This window comes from Hyla sarda, chromosome 5 (genome assembly GCF_029499605.1).
Source record: "Hyla sarda isolate aHylSar1 chromosome 5, aHylSar1.hap1, whole genome shotgun sequence".
NCBI classification, from domain to species: Eukaryota; Metazoa; Chordata; class Amphibia; order Anura; family Hylidae; genus Hyla; species Hyla sarda.
The window spans coordinates 81,410,045-81,432,302 of NC_079193.1; the positions used below are offsets into that span (position 1 = coordinate 81,410,045).

At 41.7% G+C, this 22,258-nt stretch overlaps 1 protein-coding gene across 3 annotated transcripts in view; it reads left to right on the plus strand.

The window, feature by feature from the left end:
• Positions 1-19,030, plus strand: part of CCDC126 (coiled-coil domain containing 126) — a 63,251-nt gene extending 44,221 nt beyond the window's left edge. For all 3 annotated transcript variants that reach the window (XM_056519802.1, XM_056519803.1, XM_056519801.1), the window contains one exon: positions 18,355-19,030. In XM_056519802.1, the coding sequence (XP_056375777.1) occupies positions 18,355-18,536 (182 nt within the window). In that variant the 3' untranslated portion in view covers positions 18,537-19,030. The remainder of the gene's footprint in view (positions 1-18,354) is intronic.
• Positions 19,031-22,258: the final 3,228 nt, after the last annotated feature.

Below are 22,258 nucleotides of genomic sequence, written 5' to 3' on the forward strand. Positions count from 1 at the left end.
AAATCCCCAAATTTCATGAAAATTTTGCATTTTTCTAACTTTGAAGCTCTACTTGTAAGGAAAATGGATATTCCAAATAAATTTCATTTTTATTCACAAATACAATATGTCCACTTTATGTTGGCATCATAAAATGGACATATTTTTACTTTTTGAAAAAATTAGAGGGCTTCAAAGTAGAGCAGCAATTTTCAAAAATTTCATGAAAATTGCAAAATCTGAAGGGACAGATGTTACAGAACTACAACTCCCAGCATGCCTGGGCAGTCTAGGCATGCTGAGAGTTGTAGTTTGGCAACATCTGGAGGGCTACCGTTTGGGCACCACTGTAACAGTGGTCTCCAAACTGTGACCCTCCAGATGTTGCAAAACTACAACTAGTTAGCTAGCTAGCGGCGGGGACCGGAATTCCCACAGGCGTATGCATACGCCCTGCGTCCTTAAGGACTCGGGATGCAGGGCGTATGCATATGCCCTACGTCCTGAAGAGGTTAAGTTCTATCGATAGGTCCTTCTAGTTTATTTATGGCTATGGTTACTTTACCTTTGGGTCCTGTATTGGCTGGAATATATGTTGCAACAGGTCTCCCCAAACATTTTACATAACCCCCCCCCCCCCCCTCCTTTTTTCCTTTTTTCTGCTAACACCATATCTAATGCCATACGATTTTGGAATGTCATAGTAGATGTGGAACTTAGTTGTTCCGCCTGACCTTTGAGAGCATCCACTGAGAAATGTATGAATCTCTGCTGGTTGTAATAGATATAATTAATCCAGTCTATATTCTTTTTTTATAAAAATCTGGGGTATTATAGACTCAAATCCTGCTTTTACTTGATCTCTAACTTTAAATTCATCTGGGACCCCCCCCCCCCTTGGGACTCCTATAGCATCAATATACACATGGCGGTCAATGCTCCCAGCAGGGGCTGTACGTTTACTTCTGGAGTGTGGTTCGGGTTCCTCTGTAGGTTCGGTAGGAAAATGTGTATGGGCATAAGAGTATTGGCTAATGTGCGTTCTTCAGTCCAATTACCTTCTAATCGGGTTCTGAGTTTCATATCCCCAAGTATCCCATACCTTATGGTAGTTAACATTAACTCATCCCACTGGCTAGTCCTATCCTTTCTATATTTTTTCACCAAGTATTCCTTTTTCTTATAACATTATCACCCAATAAGATGCTTATTTCACCCCGCTATTTGTACAGGACACCAATGTTCACCCACTGATTCTCCTCATACAATGTCACAGCCTAACAATCCAGTATGATTATCTTTTCCTCTGGAACAACCATGGTTATGTAAAGACATAAATTTAACAGTTATCAGAGAATATATTAGATATTAAGCCATTAGATCAATTAATTATCTGTCCAATCATTTCATGATGTTTATAAACCTTTTGCTCAGTCTTCTTTCTTTCATTCGTTCATCAAGTCCATTTGTTTGCACAATTACACTATAAAAATTCAGGATTCACAGTCTTTTGCAACATCCAGTGCATATTCTTAGGCCCCTTTCACACTATAAATTCATCTGTTTTAAAAACCTGTTATAATGTTCCGTTATGGAAACCCTTAAAATCGTCCGTTAAACGGCCGTTACAAAATCCCATACGGCCATTACAAAATCCTATTATAGTCTATGGGATTTTTACATTACCCGCTTTAACCCGTCATAGCCATTTATTAATAACGGCCGTTATTTTGTAATGGTAGAAAGTAACGGGAGAAATAGTTCATTCTCCCATCACAAAATAACGCCCATTATTAACTGGCTATGACGGGTTAAAACGAATAATGTAAAAATCCCATAGACTGTAATGGGATTTTGTAACGGCCGTTTAACGGCCAATTTTAAGGGTTTTCATAACATTATAATGGGTCTTTAAAACTGATGAGTTTATAGTGTGAAAGGAGCCTTACATATGATAATCCCGTACAGATGTATCTAAGTGCCTCTTTCCTCATTTATTTCCTGACACACACTCAATCATGGGTTTAAGGAACCAGGTAACAATTACAGAATCTGAACTAGCCACAACTTTACAAAAGGTTTTTAGTAGTATTCTTTACTGTATCTATGGTTAAGGAATCAGTACAGTCAGACAAGGACATACTTATATTGGCCCACCTTAGGCAGTTCGTTTAAGTCTACTCATAGTCTCTGAAACAGGTAAGATGGTTATGGAATGTGTTGGTCAGGTACCTCTTAAATGTTTTTTCCTAGGTTATAACAGATGCAAATAATGAAGTCTGTACAAACCTTCTTTAAGCATTGTTGAATCCTGAGGCCACCCAATGTACGGACATTACTACACACACAGCTCCCTTCCGTTTAGTGTATGGGGTACAAGACTGTTGGCACACACAGTTTCTTACCAACTCTCCAGATGCTGTCTGTGCCCTCTACCACCTCCTTTTTTATTTTTTAAGTTTTTTTCTTCCATTGGTCTCTCTCAGCATGCATTGCTGGTTCCTGCAAGAGACCTAACCAGACAGATCCACACTTACCATCCACCTATATACTCTGTACCATAACTGTGGGAGGACATGAGCACTGCAGCCTTGGCAGCCTTCTCCACCATCCAGACCCCTTGGCTTCTGGGGTTGTTTCCTTCATGTGGGTCTGATCTTTATGATGGCCACCTTCTCTGATAGCTCTAGGACTTTGAACACTTGAATTACAAACTACAGATCTACATTTGAAGGGTTCAAGAAAACCTCTAATCCAATAGGCCCATACTTGTGGGCGGTAATAAAAGTGTACCCATACTCATTATGTCTTACCTTCAGCCAATTAACACATCTCAGAGAATATCTTCAACTCTTCTTTCTGAACCAACAGCTCAGATCGAGTGGTTCATTGAATTAGAACTTCATTCTGCGTGTGGTCACTATATATCCTGCCTAATGTATTACGTCTTTGCATCACTTGGAGCAAGCTAACATTTACAACTCGGCATCAATCATGGGTTCTCTGATATCCTATCATGGCTCTTGAATTCTTAACCTCATAAGTTCAAGACAGTCAATCATAATCTGAGAGTAGCAAAGCAACCAAAGAGCGGTCTTCTTTTTCAGTGTCTTCATATTACACTAAATTATCATTATAAAGTTATTTGCTCACAATTGATGTTGTTAAAATAAATGCAATGTAGAATGTATAGGTTTATCACATTGTGTATGCAGGTACTATAAACATACTCTATTTCAAAGAGTAGATTTATATTTCCTTAACCACTTAAGGACCAATGACGTTCCGATCTCTGCCCGGCAGGGACCGGAAAACGCCATGACGTCCTGGGACGTCATTGGGCCTTAAGGCCCAGGGTGCCATGACATCCCAGGACGTCATGGCGTTTTCCGGTCCCTGCCGCGCGCCGGGCAGAGATCGGAACGGCATGCCTGCTGAAATCGTTCAGCAGGCATGCTGTGCAAATGCCTAGGGGGGTCCCGGGACCCCCGCATGTCGGCGATCGCAGAAAATCGCATGTCAATTCAGACATGCGATTTTCTCCTATTCCGGGCTGATCGGGTCTCCCGATCACCCGGAAAATAGGGATGCACGGACCTGTCTGTGACGGGCCCCAGCATCCTGCAGGGTAGGAGTGAGGTCACAATGCTGTGATCTCCTCCCATCCCCTGCCATTGGTCAGAACTGATTCTGACCAATGGCAGAGCAGGACAGTGGGTTGCCATGGAAACCCCTCGTTCTGCCCACCCCTGGATGTCAGGCAGAATGGGGGGAGAACATGGAGGCCGGTACCTGGAGGAGAAGACTTGTGGGGCCCGGCAATCATCGCAGATATTCACCGGCGATCCCAGCTCAGGTAGGGAATCGACGGTGGGGGGGGGGAGAAATGAAACTGAAAGTAAAGTGATTTTTACTGTGGCAACCACTAGGAAGGCCGACCTGCAACTGTTACAGTGGTGCCCAAACTGTAGCCCTACAGATGTTGCCAAACTACAACTCTCAGCATGCCTAGACTGCCCAGGCATGCTGGGAGTTGTAGTTCTGTAACATCTGTCCCTTCAGATTTTGCAATTTTCATGAAATTTTTGAAAATTGCTACTCTACTTTGAAGCCCTCTAATTTTTTCAAAAAGTAAAAATATGTCCATTTTATGATGCCAACATAAAGTGGACATATTATATTTGTGAATAAAAATAAAATTTATTTAGAATATCCATTTTCCTTACAAGCAGAGAGCTTCAAAGTTAGAAAAATGCTAAATTTTCAAAATTTACATGACATTTTGGAATTTTTCACAAAAAAAGGATGCAAGTAACGCTGAAAATTTACCACCAAAATAAAGTAGAATATGTCACGAAAAACAATCTCAGAATCAGAATATTTGGTAAAAGCATCTTAGAGTTATTAATGCTTAAAGTGACAGTGGTCAGATGTGCAAAAAACGCTCTGGTCCTAAGGTGTACAATGGCCTGGTCCTTAAGGGGTTAAAGTCTAATGTAACTGTCAGGGTCTGGACTGGTATGCGGAGAGGACACGTGAGTGGATCCTCTGTGTCAGTGAGGCGATGGCGTGGGCCGTACCAGGGAACGGAGTCTAAGAGGTGACTGGTGTTCACCAGAGCCTGCTGCAAAGCGGGATGGACTTGATGCGGCAGGTAACCCCAAGGTCATTCCACCCGATAGCGACTCAACCTCACTGACAGCTGAGACAGGCGCGGTGCACAAGGACAAGGCAAGGCGAGGTCAGACGTAGCAGAAGGTCAAGGCAGGCGGCAAGGTTCGTAGTCAGGGGCTAGGGATACACACAAAACGCTTTCTCAGGGCACTAGGGCAACAAGATCCAGCAAGGACAGGAAGGGGAAGGGGGTTTAAGTAGTGCTTGGGTGTAATACACTGATTGGGCCTGGCACCAATTAATGGGGCACTGGCCCTTTAAATTTCATTGAGCCGGCGAGCGCGCCCCCTAGAGAGCACGCCGGGACGGAGCCAAAGGTAGACGGGGCAGGTGAGAGGATCGGGATGCGACCCGCGGGCGGGCACGTCCCGCCACGCGGATCGCATCCCCGCCGAGGACACCAGAGCAGCGCTCTGCCCGGGGCGCTTTAGGCAGAAGAACGCCGCGAGCGCTTCGGGGAGGGACAGGGACCCGGAGTGCTCTGCGTTACAGTAACTGTGTTTCAGGAGAGGAGGCTGTCATTCTCCCTATAAGGCCCCACCTTTCTTTTCCCACTCCTCTATTTCACTGGTCAGCGCTTCTTTTTTTTTTTTTTTTTTTTTTAATATAAATGCTTAGGTTATACTTATCAATTAAATAGTGATCACTTTTTTTTTATATATATATATATATATATATATATATATATATATATATATTTATTTTATTTTTTTTTCTTGGCCAAACTTCTTCTCTTGTTACTCCTATAATATAATCAGACAATTAATTGCATTTCCTGATGCACTTCATTTTTGGCATCCATCCTGCGCAACTGTGAAAACCAAACTTATTAGGAAATCAATGAAATATCATCAAATAGGTTCAATCAATACCACATTGGATTTTGTTTTGTTCTTCACTAATCTAAAAAGAATCCATAATAACACCAACTGACATAAACAGCTTCAACCATGCGTTCACTCAGCTTTCCTAAAGACCTACCACGCCCTCTGCATTCCTTAGCACTAAGCACTCATCATAATCTTCACTTTTGCCCCCACTATTGGGAAAAAACACCTTCATTCATTCATCTCCATTTATTGGACTAACACATCTGGAAGATATAATCCACACCCTGAAACAAAGGCTCTCTTCATTCGATATATAATATATATCTTATTCAACATCCTATCAACAGGCTACCAAAATGTATGTCTTTATGTCAGTGTTAATTTCATTACCTAATTATTTTGATTATAATTATAACCGTTCAGATGACTACAATTATAACTAAATCAAATCATAATTTGCTCTCAAGAATCAAACTGTTGTATATGAATACTTTAACAATTACTGATATATAGATAAATATTGGCTAGCTCTAGACTACCAAATCAGGAAAAACAATAGCTAAATTTTAAACCTTTTATTACAAAAAATTCTATTACAGAATAACGTACACAAATCCCCATAAAAACAGTAGATATCAATTAATTCACAAAGTGCAATAATAATAGGGACAATCCCCCGTAATACATGCCTCACCCGACGCGTTTCCCCGTAATTCAATGAAAGAACATACGGTTCATCAGGGGTATACAAGCAATTAAAGTGGTCGCTTTAGGACAAAAATGCTCATACACATAATAAGTACATATAGAACATATACATAGTAATGCACAGAAAAGGCTCAGCTCTGCTAGTTATCGATGAGAACTGCCGTGACGTGTTTTCAAACCTTCATTATTGTTCCAAAATATTCATGAACAAGTATGTCCCTTTAAAAAGCCGACCTCACAGATATATAGAGGATAAACTCAAGACAATATGTTCTCCAGAGATGTCACTGTTGTAGTATAATTATACATAGATATGGGTAGAGCTATCCAGCTAAGAGCCAAAACTGGGGAACAGGGCTATCATTAGTTGTACAAACATGCCCGAGAAGCAAAAGACAATTCAGATATCACTCCTCCTTGGTTAAGAATTCCACCATCTAGGCCTTATATCCAAGAGTCAGAGATAATCCTTTAGCATAGACCGATAGCCGCAAACAGTCCCAACCAGCTGCACTCTAGGGGCACTCTCCTCCACAACAGGTCGCACTTATCCTAGCGACCACCAATGCACATGACCACCGTTCCCGATGATGACCACATCCCTCATCATCAGGAGCGGTGGTCATGTGCATTGGTGGTCGCTAGGATAAGTGCGACCTGTTGTGGAGGAGAGTGCCCCTAGAGTGCAGCTGGTTGGGACTGTTTGCGGCTATCGGTCTATGCTAAAGGATTATCTCTGACTCTTGGATTTAAGGCCTAGATGGTGGAATTCTTAACCAAGGAGGAGTGATAGAGTATCTGAATTGTCTTTTGCTTCTCGGGCATGTTTGTACAACTAATGATAGCCCTGTTCCCCAGTTTTGGCTCTTAGCTGGATAGCTCTACCCATATCTATGTATAATTATACTACAACAGTGACATCTCTGGAGAACATATTGTCTTGAGTTTATCCTCTATATATCTGTGAGGACGGCTATTTAAAGGGACATACTTGTTCATGAATATTTTGAAACAATAATGAAGGTTTGAAAACACGTCACGGCAGTTCTCATTGATAACTAGCAGAGCCGAGCCTTTTCTGTGCATTACTATGTATATGTTCTATATGTACTTGTTATGTGTATGTGCATTTTTGTCCTAAAGCGACCACTTTAATTGCTTGTATACCCCTGATGAACCGTATGTGCTTTCATTGAATTACGGGGAAACGCGTCGGGTGAGGCATGTATTACGGGGGATTGTCCCTATTATTATTGCACTTTGTGAATTAATTGATATCTACTGTTTTTATGGGGATTTGTGTACGTTATTCTGTAATAGAATTTTTTGTAATAAAAGGTTTAAAATTTAGCTATTGTTTTTCCTGATTTGGTAGTATATGAATACTTTATATAACACTGCTGTATATGAATACCTCCATCCATCAGTATATTTCAAACTTTCATCTACCTTAATATCCATAGTCTATTCTTCACTCGCCACATACTTTTCCATTAAAACCTTGAGTCTCCATTTTGTTTCTCTCTACCTATCAAGCTGTTAACAATCTGCTCCTCTTTTCCTTGTCTTATCACTTGTATATATCATTAACTTTTGGACTAACTTATCAGCTTTCTCAACAACACAATTTATACAGTTATTTGTCTACTCAAACTACTATATCCTATATCACTAAGGAACATTCTTTGGGAGATAATTGGGCAATCCTACTCAACAACTTAGTTTACAACACACACAGTTTTGAAATTTCTGAGGGTACTACAACTTCCATCATACCTCCCTTTCATCCCATTACATACATACATACACACACACACACACACACACACACACACACACACACACACACACACACACATAGCAGATAGTTACTTATGACCGGATCAGTTAAATGACTCTGGGCAAGAATTTTTACCTGTCTTTGTTGGCCACAAGTCAGTCGACTTAAGGCACAAAGATGGACCAAATGGGGAGACGATGCTTGATACTTGGCTAGGTCACATACTCTTGGAGATGATCAGACTCCTGTCTCTGTATCCCATCTCTTTGGTCCAACCTGATGTCTTGTATTGCGACTGCCTCTTGGTACCATAACCCAGAGTTCCTGTTCAGGCGCCAAAAACTGATATGGATTTTATCAGTGACCTAGTAAATATCTAACTCCCGGCCAAATTAGTTATTTTCTTTATCAGATTAAAGTGCATGCAAATAAGTAAAATTACACAGACACAATGTCAGTGATAACATACTTCCAAAAGTTTATTTGGGAATCATCCAGCTTCTGTATACATTGTAATTAGCATAGATCCTCGCCCTCACTAGGGTGGTGAGTATAGCTTTGGCATACCATAGAAGGTATGGTCTTTCTGTTTTAGATATTTAAGACTTCAGGTCTTGGCTAGAACAGGAAATTAAATATATGATGTAACAATAGCATTACCAAATGGATGTGGTGGCGTGTCCAATTAAGCTGCTATACTAAGGGTATGAATTCCCGTATATGTTACACAGTGCAGGAGTGCTTAATTAAAAATGCATATTAGTAAGCGCTATATGGGACTTATGTGTAACACAGCATACTTTAATATTGATGCGTACCTGTATATTAGTGCAAGAAGGTGTTGCGTGTTTGGTAGTCTAGAGGATGACAGGATAAGCAATATGTATATTCTTGCGTTCAGGCTGTGAATAAGAGAAAGAGGCTGTGAATAAGAGAAAGAAGAGTTTGTACACTCCTTGTGTAAGTACTATCTGCATATGTACATAAAGATATATTATGATTTAAAGAGAATGTTGTGTACCTATATGTACAATAGGTGAAGATGCCTGTGGCTGAATTAGGGGAGATGCAGTTCTAAAGATTTTGCAAATTGAGAGCTTGCTGGAAAAAGACAGCCCTATGTATTATACAGGTTGCTATTTTCAGTGTCTGTTATTCTGTTCTTTTATATGTATATTTTTATACTTGCGGTTTTGATGCGTTTGTCATGAGATAATTGTTCTGAAGCTGCTAGGTCCAAAGGAAAGCTTGTGTCCAAGGTTTTGAGAGGTGATGAGAGAACGCCCCGGCCAGCGGCGTCTCAACCGTGACTTTTAGTTCGCGGTTAGTCCGGTGGTGTTAGACTGTAAGTTGTGACGTCACTACTAGCTGTGGAGGTCCACAATACTTTCCAACACTTTTGGGAAACGGAGAGGCAGTTTACTTTGTCAGGGTTGGTATGTCTGTGACCTTTGCTTTCTTGTATAACTGCAAACAATGAGACCTCCCATCATGTTGTGTGTATGTGGATTTTTACATAGATGCAAATCTTTATTTCTAGTATGATATATATTTTACAGAAAGCCAAAGCTCTCAAATTCAGCATTTAAGCCTTGCGGGATCATGGTGTTCATGTTAAAGATCCACTTTGATTTTGCTCTGGATAACTGCGCTATGAAATTGCCTTCAGTTCGGGATAATTTTTCCTATCCCAAAAAAAGTGGATCCGTTGAATTGTTGCTGGTGTTTTTCTTTCAGGCACCACTTAGTATAAACACCATTCGAGTTTGGTTAAAACATAACTTTTACTAATATCAGTAAAAAGTGATAAGGGGTACACACATAAATTGGGGGCATGAGGAAAAAAGGGGTACAGGTGAGGCCCTATTCTTAAAGTCCCTGATAGATTCTACTCCTAATGTAAGTGTGGAAATAGAAAGAAAGGATAAGGGGGTAGTACAATGCAATCTTAAAATTGTGGTAGGTCTCTTTTTACCTGCGCGTTTCGCCCTCCTTAATGTTGGGGGGACTCATCAGGGATAAGAGAACCACAAACACAAATAATACAGATGGGTGTACCTGATAGAACAGACACGATAAAGTAATCAGTATTATGATCGAGAGTAGGAGAAATAAGCAGGCGTCTCAAAAAGGAAGTCTGTTTCAGTCTTGGTCAGAGGTCTGTCATAGAGATATGGTAACAATTGCACAATAAATAGTACAGAAGTAGTATTGATACACATCCACTGCATAAGATGATGGCTTCAGAGGGTGTTTTACAGATAGTAGCCTGTATTGTACATATAAAAGATGACAGCCGCACCAAGATTAAATATTTCACAGAGGCTGACAGATATATTATTCAAGTAACCACATATAAGGTCACAGATTCCTAAACAATAAGCCGAGATAAGATGATAAAACTAGATATGTAGCACATCCAATGGAGACTGATGTATATTAGCCTGGGGCTCTGAAAAAGATATATGGTAGGAAAAGCTGCAACTGATGATGGTGACGGTATAGTATCCCGCACTGATGATGCTGCCGTGTATGCATGTGCCACGAGGACGCCGCATGGTGTTTTTCTTTATAGTGTAAAGAAAGAGGATGACCCTCATATCCCCTTTGTATAGTGGAAGCATACAATATATAAAGGGGATATACAAAGTGCTCTGTCGGTAGAGCGCATGTGCCGGCAGATTACATACAGCTCTCACGTGACTGCTCTCAGTCAGAGCTGTCACGCCATCAGTATGTAAGAGCTGTATGTAATCTGCAGGCGCTCTAACAACAGAGCGCAGGGCTCACGTAACCGGCTACTCCATGTCACTAGGACATGGAGTTGAAGAAAAGGAATATGCAAATTGCAGGGGCGGCATTATGAGCTGACGGATGGAGGCAGGTGTGGCCAGCCAGCAGAGCCCCACTTCCTGTGCGCAATTAACTGAATTGAGCAGCGGAACTTCTGCAGTCCATATCTCTGGAACAAGTGGACGGAATTTAGTAAGTGACTTCTGGTCGCCCCCTCTATAACCCAGTGTTTAGAGTGGGTGATCAAGCTGACTGCTTTCCTTTTAAATCTGTACTCTACTGGCCAGCGTTTGGAAGTAAATGTTGCGAATGCTGTTTTCGCGCTGCGGGGGTCGGCCACGCCCCTCGTGATGTTATGCAAGTCTATGAGAGGGGGTGTGGCGTCCGTCACGCCCCCTCCTATAGACTTTCATTGAGGGGGCGTGACCGACCCTTGCATCGCGAAAACAGCATTTGGAATATTTGGAAGAAAATGAAACGCTGGTCAGTGGAGTATCCTTTTAAACCCTTAACGACAATGGACGTAAATGTACGTCATGGTGACGTGGTACTTAACTCACCATGACGTACATTTACGCGCCAACATGTTCGCGAGCACCGGAGCGGTGCTCGCATCATGCCCAGCAGGTCCCGGCTGCTATCAGCAGCCAGGGACCCGCCGGTAATGGCGGACATCTGCGATCGCGCGGATGTCCGCCATTAACCCCTCCGATGCCGTGATCAATACAGATCACGGCATCTGTGGCAGTGCGGTACTTTGAATGGATGATTGGATCGCCCGCGGCGCTGCTGCGGGGATCCGATCATCCAGCATGGCGGCCCGATGGCCCCTCACCTGGCTCCGGCCGTCTCCCGGGGTCTTCTGGTCTGAGATCGAGCAGACCAGAGCAGAAGATCACCGATAATACTGAGCAGTGCTGTGTACTATACATAGCACTGCACAGTATTAGCAATCAACTGATTGCAATGAATATTCCCCTTGGGACATAAAAAGTGTAAAATAAAAAGTAAAAAAAATGTAAAATAAAAAGTTACAAAATTTGAAAAATCCCCTCCCCCATTAAAAAAGTAAAACCGCCGTTTTTCCCATTTTACCCCCCAAAAAGCGTAAAAAAAATGTAATACACATATTTGGTATCGCCGCGTGTGTAAAAGTCTGAACTATTTAAAATATATTGTTAATCATCCCGTACGGTGAGCGGCGTAAACATAAAAATCCCAAATTGCTGCTTTTTTGTCACATTTTATTCCCAAAAAAATGTTCATAAAAAAATTTATAAAAAGTAAAACCTAAGCAAAAGTGATACTGATAAAAACTACAGATCATGGCGCAAAAAATGAGCCCTCATATCGCCCCATATACGGAAAAATTAGAAAGTTATAGGTAGTCAAAATAGGGCAATTTCAAACATACTAATTTTGTTAAAAGGGTTTGAGATTTTTTTTTAAGCGGTACAATTATAGAAAATAATATAATCATGGGTATCATTTTAATCTTATTGACCTACAGAATAAAGAACACATGTCATTTTTACCGGAAAGTGTACAGCATGAAAACAAAACCTTCCAAAATTTGCTAAATTGCGGTTTTCTTTTCAATTTTCCCACATAAATAATATTTGTTTGGTTGCGCCGTACATTTTATGGTAAAATAAGTCATGTCATTACAAAGTACAATTGGTGACACAAAAAACAAGCCCTTATATGGGTCTGTGGATGGAAATATAAGAGTTATGATTTTTAGAAGGCGAGGAGGAAAAAACGAAAATGCAAAAATAAAATTGGTCTGGTCCTTAAGGGGTTAAAGCTTTATATGCAGTCTTGTGATTGTTAGATCACTGCAGTTTTTTGAGGACAATATGTTACATGGCCAAAAGAATGTTTACACACATTCCTTTTAGAAAGTAAATTTGGGCTACACCCATTGCTAAAAGATACATGAATTCAAGCCTATACAGGAATTTATATTCCTTAGACAAACATCAGCAGTAAAATGAGACCTATTCAAAAGCTCATTGGGGGAGATTTAGCAAAACCTGTGTAGAGGAAAAGTGGAGCAGTTTCTCATAGCAAATAATCAGATTGCGTCTTTTATTTAAAAAGATCTCTGTAAAATTAAAAGCATTATAATTGATTGTTACGGGAAAGTACTCCACTTTTGCACACACATTGATCTCCCACATTGGCCTTTATTGTCTTATTGTCACGGGATGGCAACTTTTCAAATGTCTGTCTGCTAGAGTTGGCCTAGTCTGTGAAGAGGAAAAAGGCCAGGACAGCAGCTCATCATTCAGCTGTAAAGTGCCTGTGTGGGAATCATTTGCTCAAGAATAGTTTGTGGGAAGCTTCATGGTTTCTATTTCCCTGGCAAAGCAGCTGCACAAAAGCCTGAGATCACCTTGTGGAAGCCCAATTTTCAGCTTGAGTGATGTAACTCGCACCACCACTCTCTGCAGGGTCAGGAATATGCTTCCATTGCAAATAATGCTGGGCTGTTCAGGTTAATGTTCCGACTCTACAATTATTTGTAAGCTGTAGTTTTTTACCCCTCTTTTTTTTACTGTGCATTGTAGTAGAAAGCTGATATTATGTTGGCAAAAAGCTGTGAATTTAAAGTATACCTTGCATAATGTGGAAAATAACATTTGTATATTTGTAATAAACATTGGTTAAACAATTGTGTAAAGTTTTTTCCCTACAGCTATTGTCTGCTTGTCCCTGTGAGGAGACCAAATAAAGGAAGTGTGGGTGGACAAGCAGGGCTCTGTGCAGTGTGTCTCTATGACATGCCACCGGCTCACACAGCATGATGATTGACAAGCCAGGAGCCTGCACAGAGCCCTACTTGTCCTACCCACATTTCCTGTATTTGGACTCTTCATGGTTAAAAAATTTGGACTCTTCATGGTTACACATTTTTTTTTAACCAATATATAACCAAATATACATATAGGGTATTATCTACATTTAAAAAAAAATCCCAGTTCTACCTTGCGATAAGTCTTTATTATTAAAGGGGTTATCCAGGAAAAAACTTTTTATATATATCAACTGGCTCCAGAAAGTTAAACAGATTTGTAAATTACTTCTATTAAAAAATCTTAATCCTTTCAGTACTTATGAGCTTCTGAAGTTAAGGTTGTTCTTTTCTGTCTTCTGAAGTTAAGGTTGTTCTTTTCTGTCTTCTGAAGTTAAGGTTGTTCTCTTCTAAGTCCTCTCTGATGACACGTGTCTTGGGAAGCAAATCCCCATAGCAAACTTCTTCTAAACTGGGCGGTTCCCGAGACACGTGTGATCAGAGAGCACTTAGACAGAAAAGAACAACCTTAACTTCAGTAGCTCATAAGTACTGAAAGGATTAAGATTTTTTTATAGAAGTGTTTAACTTTCTGGAGCTAGTTGATATATATATATAAAAAAGTTTTTTTCCTCGATAACCCCTTTAATATTTCAGTTGTTTTAAAAAGAAGCTGTCACATCAAAAATGCAAACCAATCTGTATATGTATCGGATAAGTATTAATGTGGGAGGGGGGAAAAAAAGAATCTGTAACTAGTAATTTATTCAAATATTTTCTTATTTCTGCGTTAGGAGTCCAGTAGGCAGGCCTACTCAGTGATTGACAGCTATTTGTGTTCGTACTCACTGACCGGACTCCTTGATGCACAGGCAATATAAATAAATAGACTTGGGTCCATTGTCATTAAGAGGTTAATGTCTTTGGCTCTAAGTGTATGTCCTGGTTCCAGATGCTAGAAGCAGCTGGTGACCCGCCTGTAATGGCGGACATCAGCAATCACGCATATGTCCACCATTAACCCTTCAAATGCCGTGACTAATAAGGATAACGGCACCTGCAGCATTATTGGGGCTCATTGAACCACCCGCGGCGTATTTGCGTGTGTCCGATAAGTCAAAATGGCTGCTTGAGGTCCCCTCACCTGCCTCATAGCCTGTATTAGCCATCTATCTGTCCAAACTATTAAAATATAATGTTAATGATCCTATATGGTGAATGGCGTAAATAGTGGTACCAATAAAAACTATTACAGCACAAAAATAATAGATCTCATAACTCCCTATACAGAAAAATGGGAAAGTTATGATGGTCAGAATAGAGCTGTTTTAACTATACTTAACCAGTACCGTAATGGTAACGTATGTAAACGTGTATCATTATAATCATATTTACCCTCAGAATAAAAACTTCAGTTTTACTGTAAAGTGCACTGCGCAAAAAGAAAACCCTATATAAGTTGCAAAATTTTCTTTTCAATTTTCCCACAAAACTAATTTTTGGTTGCGCCATATATTTTATGTTAAAATAAAAGGCATCATTAGAAAGGATAGTTGCGCAAAAGCCAAGGCTGCATATGCGAACAAGTCTGTGAATGGGAACAAAAAAAGTTATGGCTCTTAGAAGGCATAGAGTAAAAAAGGAAAATGCAAAAAAATGAAGCTGTCTGTGCCCTAAAGGCCAAAAGTGACTATGTCCTTCAGGGGTTAAGTATTCACTGCTGTATCGAGCAAAACTAAATTAATTGAAATTATTGGAGGCACATAACATTAAAGTGTTACTGTCTTTTGTATTAACTTTTGACATGTCGCTGTTTGGTATCACGCATAGTACATGGGTAGGTCAGTTGGGGAGGAGTAGGTAGTCTTCCTCTATTTCGTAGATTAGCATCTGCCTTCTCCTGGACAGTATTTGGTGCAACGTGGCGTTGGTGGATGGAGCGAGACCTGATGTCCCAGATTTGCTCAACTGGATTCAGGTCTGGAGAACGGGCGGGCCAGTCCATAGCATCAATGCCTTCCTCTTGCAGGAACTGCTGACACACTCCAGCCACATGAGCTCTAGCATTGTCTTGTATTAGGAGGAACCCAGGGCCAACTGCACCAGCATATGGTCTCACAAAGGGTCTGAGGATTTCATCTCGGTACGTAATGGCGGGCAGGCTACCTCTGGCAAGCACATGGAGGGCTGCGGCCCCCCCAAAGAAATGCCACCCCACACCATTATTGATCCACCGCCAAACCGGTCATGCTGGAGGATGTTGCAGGCAGTAGAACGTTCTCCATGGCATTTCTAGACTCTGTCATGTCTGTCACATGTGCTCAGTGTTAACCCGCTTTCATCTGTGAAGAGCACAGGGCGCCAGTGGCGAATTTGCCAATCTTGGTGTTCTCTGGCAAATGCCAAATATACTGCATGGTGTTGGGCTGTAAGCACAACCCACACCTGTGGACGTCTGGCACTCATACCACCCTCATGGAGTCTGTTTCTGACTGTTTGAGTGGACACATTCACATTTGTGGCCTGCTAGAGGTCATTTTGCAGGGCTCTGGCAGTGCTTCTCCTGCTCCTCCTTGCACAAAGGCAAGTTAGCGGTCCTGCTGCTGGGTTGTTGACCTCCTACGGCCTCCTCCACATCTCCTGATGTACTAGCCTGTCTCCTGGTAGTGCCTCCATGCTCTGACAGACACAGCAAACCACCTTGCCACAGCTTGCATTGATGTGCCATCTTGGATGAGCTGCACTACCTGAGCCACTTGTGTGGGTTGTAGACTCCGTCTCATGCTACCACTGGAGTGAAAGCACCGCCAGCATTCAAAAGTGACCAAAACATCAGCCAGGAAGCATAGGAACTGAGAAGTGGTCTGTGGTCACCACCTGCAGAACAACTACTTTATTGTGGGTGTCTTGCTAATTGCCTATAATTTGCACCTGTTGTCTGTTCCATTTGCACAACAGCATGTGAAATTGGTTGTCAATCAGTGTTGCTTCCTGAGTGGACAGTGTGATTTCACAGAAGTGTGATTGACTTGGAGTTACGTTGTGTTGTTTAAGTGTTCCCTTTTTTGAGCAGTGTAGTTTTGGCCAGTATGTATTTTTTTTTTTCAGTATGTGGCTTGTCAGCTCTCCTATGTAGTTTGCCCTTTGTAGGTAGAACCTGACTGCATGTAATTTACCCCCTCCCCCTGTTGTTTGGACCCACATATCTTTAAAAAAAAAAAAAAAGGGTAGGATCGAAGGCTTCACATGGCCACAATATCACATTACAAGTAGGAGAGTACTTGGGGTTGGGTTAAACTTTTGTAGTAAGGAAGGGAGCCATGGGCCCTAGCATTTGGACCAGTTACAACTGTGACTATTAAGACCCCAACTAGTTATGCCACAGAGGGTAAAAATATACTTGCTGAGCATTGGAAAGCTGTTTTGAGTGCTTGCACACTTCCCTCTTCTCTAACAAACAGCCTGTCGTAGCCACTGCCTGTAACCCTGTAACCATAGCACAGCATTGGGAGCGTGCACGGGTAGTCATTCTATGATACTGCAGTAAGGCTAAGTTTCCACTTGTTTTTTTCTTCTGGCAGTTTTTGGATATCTGCCACTGCAGTTTTTGAGCCAAAGTCAGAAGTGGATCTATAAGGGAGGAAAAGTGTAAGTCCTTCCTTTATATGTCCGATTCCTTTTGAATACATTTCTGTCTTTGGCTCAAAAACTACAGTGGCAGTATTCCAAAAACTGCCAGAAAAAAAACAAGCGGAAACTTAGTCTCAGGCACATGTCTAATACTATGCAGTTAAGGTAAATATAATGTATTACAAAGTTAATCATAACAAATCGCTCAGACACAAATTGTATACAATAATGGTAGTTATAAAGTACAAAGTTAGAGATGTTCCCATTTCAACTTGTTATCCTCTATACATAAGTTCTCTGTTCCAAGAGTGGGGAACAGAAAGCTTGGTGCACCAGTGCACCACTCTTTCTCTATAGGGCTGCTTAAAGAAAAACTGTCAGCTTGCACCCCCTGCACTAACCAGCGGTACTGGCTGATAGTGCGGGGGGCACTGATCAGTTTGATGCTTGCTGTGCCCCGATCCGGCGCCCCGTTCGTCCGCAATCTTCAATTTTCAGTATATGCTAATGAGGTGCTAACTGGCACTCTTACGTCACCACCGCCGACCGCAGCGCCGCCCAGCTCCTCAATATTCCTCCCCTCTCCATTACAGAGCAGGGAGAGGCGGAGGGAGGGGAGGATTATTGAGGAGCTGGGCGGCGCTGCGGCAGGTGGCAGTTAGCCCAGCCGGTGCCAGTTAGCACCTCGTTAGCATATACCAAGGATTACAACCGAACGGCGCAGCGGATCCGGGCTTGGTAAGCATCAAACACGGTAAGCATCAATCAGCGTCCCACGCACTACCAGCCAGTACCGCTGGTTAGTGTGGGGGGGAGCAAGCTGACAGTTCTCCTTTAACATTTCGCTGTACACTGAACTCAGAAATTATCGTCAACCCATTAGAGAATGACTGGAGTGCTGGCTGTGTATGTGTGGCGCACACTAGTCATTCTGGTGACAATTTTGTCTCCATTCTTGTGTATTTGTGGATCCGAGCAGTTGGAAGATCAGACTCTCACTTATCAGCTTGTTATGCCCTGTCCTATGGATAGGGGATAAATAGGTGAGATGGGAATACCCCTTTAATCATATTCATCTCTAGATCTATTTTATTTATATATAATATCTATTGGTATGTACATGCTTGATATTTTTAACTGATATTTTTTCTGTTTGCCAACAGCTGATCTGAAGAGGACGATTGCGGTTCTCCTGGACGATATCCTGCTGCGCTTAGGAAAACTAGAGAACAAAATTGACTATATTGTAGTAAATGGATCATCCAGTAACAGCATGAACAGCACCACTGGGAATCTAGTTCCATTAACCACAAGTAGACGTGTCAATGCGTTTGGAAAGCGATGATAAAAAAAGTAATCAAATCACCGCCCTGAGCTTACAGAGACTCTATTGTTGCCACTCCAGCTCTAGGAATAGTAGTAAACAGTCTTGTCAAGAGCTTTTAATATGAGGGCTTACTGCTGTAATGTCAAGTGGTACCCACTTGGCAACAATTATTGGCCATATTTTTTTTCTTAAATGAAAGGATATGATTTTCTAAATGTGTGAATTTTATTATTTGTTGGTTCTAGATTATATTTAGTACTAAAAAAAATATTTTGAATCTGTTGTAAAAACTTATACTTGTAATATTATATTTTGCTACACAGAAAATTTTAAGTTTTAAGCTAAAGTTTTTGAGCGTGTGACCCAAAGAATGTATTTATTTGCACTGTTGAAGCATAACCTAACCATAGATGACTTGCTGTACTGTCTTATTTATGTAAGCTCACCAATGACAAATAAAAAGTAAAGGAACTATGCATTATTTTAAAATGCATTTCTGGAAAGTTTTTTTGGTTTTAATTTTTTTTATTCACTCTGTAAAATGAAAATTTCTGACAGTGTAGGTGTTGACACAACTTACAAATTCCCTAGTTGAAAATTTGATTATCTGTGGGATGTGCAGAAAAAAACAAGCCCAACCCTTGAGGATCCCAGCTCACTGCAGTGTTCTCCTGTTCACTTCAATGGCACAATTCTGCAGTATCTTGTATTGTCACTACTAACAGCACAGCAATTGCAGATAAACAATCAATTTAAACCCATTAAAGGGGTACTCGGGCGCTTAGACATCTTACCCCCTATCCAAAGTATAGGGGATAAGATGCCTTATAGCGGGGGTCCCGCTGCTGGGGACCCCCGTGATCTTGCATGCCGCACCCTATTAAAATCATCACCGGAGCGTGTTCGCTCCGGGTCGGATTATTGTTGATCATGGGGACGTCATGCTCCCCCCCCCCCCCCCCAGCGGCAGGACCCCATGATAAGGCATCTTATCCCCTATCCTTTGGATAGGGGATAAGATGTCTAAGTACCGGAGTACTCCTTTAAAGACTCAGGGTTTTTCCGTTTTTGCACTTTCGTTTTCTCCTCACCTTTTAAATATCACTTTTCAATTTTGCACCTACAGACCCATATGATGGCTTGTTTTGTGCGCCACCAATTGTACTTTGTAATGACATCAGTGATTTTACCAAAAAGTCTATGACGAAACCCAAAAAAATTTGTGGGACACAATTGGAAAAAAAACAAAAAACGCCATTTTGTAAATTTTGGGGGATTTTGTTTCTACGCAGTGCAATTTTTGGTAAAAATTACACCTTGTCTTCTGTAGGTCCAAACGATTAAAATTATACCCTACTTTATATAGGTTTGATTTTGATTTACTTCTGGTGAAAATTATAACTATTAGCACGAAAATTTGTACATTTAAAAATGTCCTCTTCTGACCCCTATAACTTTTTTTTTATTTAATCGCATACAGGGCAGTATGAGGACTCATTTTTGGCGCCGTAATCTGACATTTTTATTAGTAGCTTTTTTGTTTTGATGGGACTTTTTGATCGCATTTTATAAAATTTTTATGGTATACAAAGTGACCAAAAATACGACATTTTTTTAACAAGTACGCCATTGAACATGCTGTTTAATTACCATTGTATTTTTATAGTTCAGACATTTATAGCATGGGAGCGGGCGCAGGGCGTACAGGTAAGGCCTGCGTCCTTAAAAGGGGTATTACAGGATTTTTTTTTTTTTTTTTTTTATTGGACTATGCTACAGGGACTGTAAAGTTAGTGTAGTTCTTAATATAGTGTCTGTACCTGTGTGTGACAGTTTCACAATTCTTATGTGATTTTCACCCCAATATTTATTTTTAATAGCATACAAAATGACTGTTGTCTCAGGTTGCAATGCGGCCGAGACCTGACTCCCTACTCAGCTGATGACAGGGAGTTTGTCCGCTTCAATGGGTGGAGTGATCTTTTGCTGGGGGAGAGATCAATCTGTAACTAATGCAACAGCTGTAGTCACCCTGATTGAAAACTACAGATCTTTTGAATGGATGCAGCTCGTATGTTTTCAATGGGTGGGGTGGGTGATGTGTGGGAGGGAGGAAAATGGAATTATGGTATTTGTAGGCAAAAAAGAAAGTCAAACAGGAAATACCAGTTCACACAAAAGCTAGCCACAGTGTTATGGTAATCTCACAACATAGCCATTTAGCCCCAAGACAAGCACAGATCCTTCCTAATCATGTCCATTACGGTCTGGCAGGTATGTACTAAAATCACCTTATTGTGGATAACCCCCTTTAAGGCTGGGTTGACATCACGGTTTTTGCCATACTGTTTTCAATCAGTTTTTCTAAAGAAAACCGTGAAAAAGTAAACGTATACATTTTTAAACTGCATACTGTTTTTAAAAGTGCATACTGTTCTGTCCGTTTTTATAAAAATAAACATACGTTTTTGATTTTTAATGGGAGGGGTGTTGGGTGGGGACTTTAGGATGCAAATGCGCATGTGCAAAGTAAAAACCGTATACGGTTTCCCGTATGGAACTGTATACATTGACGTTCATGTTAAAAAAAAAAAAAAGTATGCGGTTGCAGTGCGGTTTTTAAACAGGAGACAAAAACGTGGTCACCTACGGTTTTGACTCCGGTTTAACCCCTTAAGGACCAAGGGCGTCCCTGGTACTTAAGGACCAAGGGCGTACCTGTATGCCCGTGGGAATTTTGGTCACCGCCGGGTGGGGACCGGACCGGGGTGACTGCTGATATCTATCAGCAGGCAACCCGCGCAAATGCCCAGGGGGTCATCAGACCCCCCTATGTCGGCGATCGGCGCAAATCGCAAGTGAATTCACACTTTGCGCGATTTGCGTGATTCCGGGTCATTACGGGTCTATGGTGACCCGGACTATAATGGGGATCGCGGGTGTCTAAGACACCCACAATCCCCCTGAAGAGATAGGAGTGAGGTGGCAGGGGTGCCACCCCTCCTATCCCTGCTATTGGTGGTCTAGATGCGACCACCAATAGCAGATCAGGGGCGGGGGGGGGTTAACTTTCGTTTTCCCCATTCTGCCCACCCACAATAGGCGGGGCAGAACGGGGAAACGACAGAGGACCGGCACCGGAGTCCACTTACCGATCTGCGGAGGCTGCGGGCGAAGATGGGCGGGCGGCGATGTCGTGCAGCAAGCTCCCTGGATGCGACAGAAGCCGGTAAGTTGCCTAGCAACATCTGGAGGGCTGCAGTCCGAGACCACTATATAGTGGTCTCTATACTGTAGCACTCCAGATGTTGCAAAACTACAACTCCCAGCATGCCCAGACAGCTGTTTGGGCATGCTGGGAGTTGTAGATTTGCAACAGCTGGAGGGCTACAGTTTGAGACCACTATATGGTAGTCTCTGAACTATAGCCCTCCAGATCTTGCAAAACTACAACTCCTAGCATACCCACACAACTTTTTGCTGTCTGGGCATGCTGAGATTTGTAGTTTTGCAGCATCTGGAGGGCCACGGTTTGCAGTGGTCTCTATACTGTAGCTCTCCAGATGTTGCAAAACAGCAAATCCTAGCATGCTGGGAGTTGTAGTTGCGATCCCCCCAGCTGTTGCATAACTAAATCTCCCAGCATGCCCTTCGGTGATCAGTACATGCTGGGAGTTGTAGTTTTGCAACAGCTGGAGGCACACTGGTTGGAAAATATTGAGTTTGATAACAGAACCTAA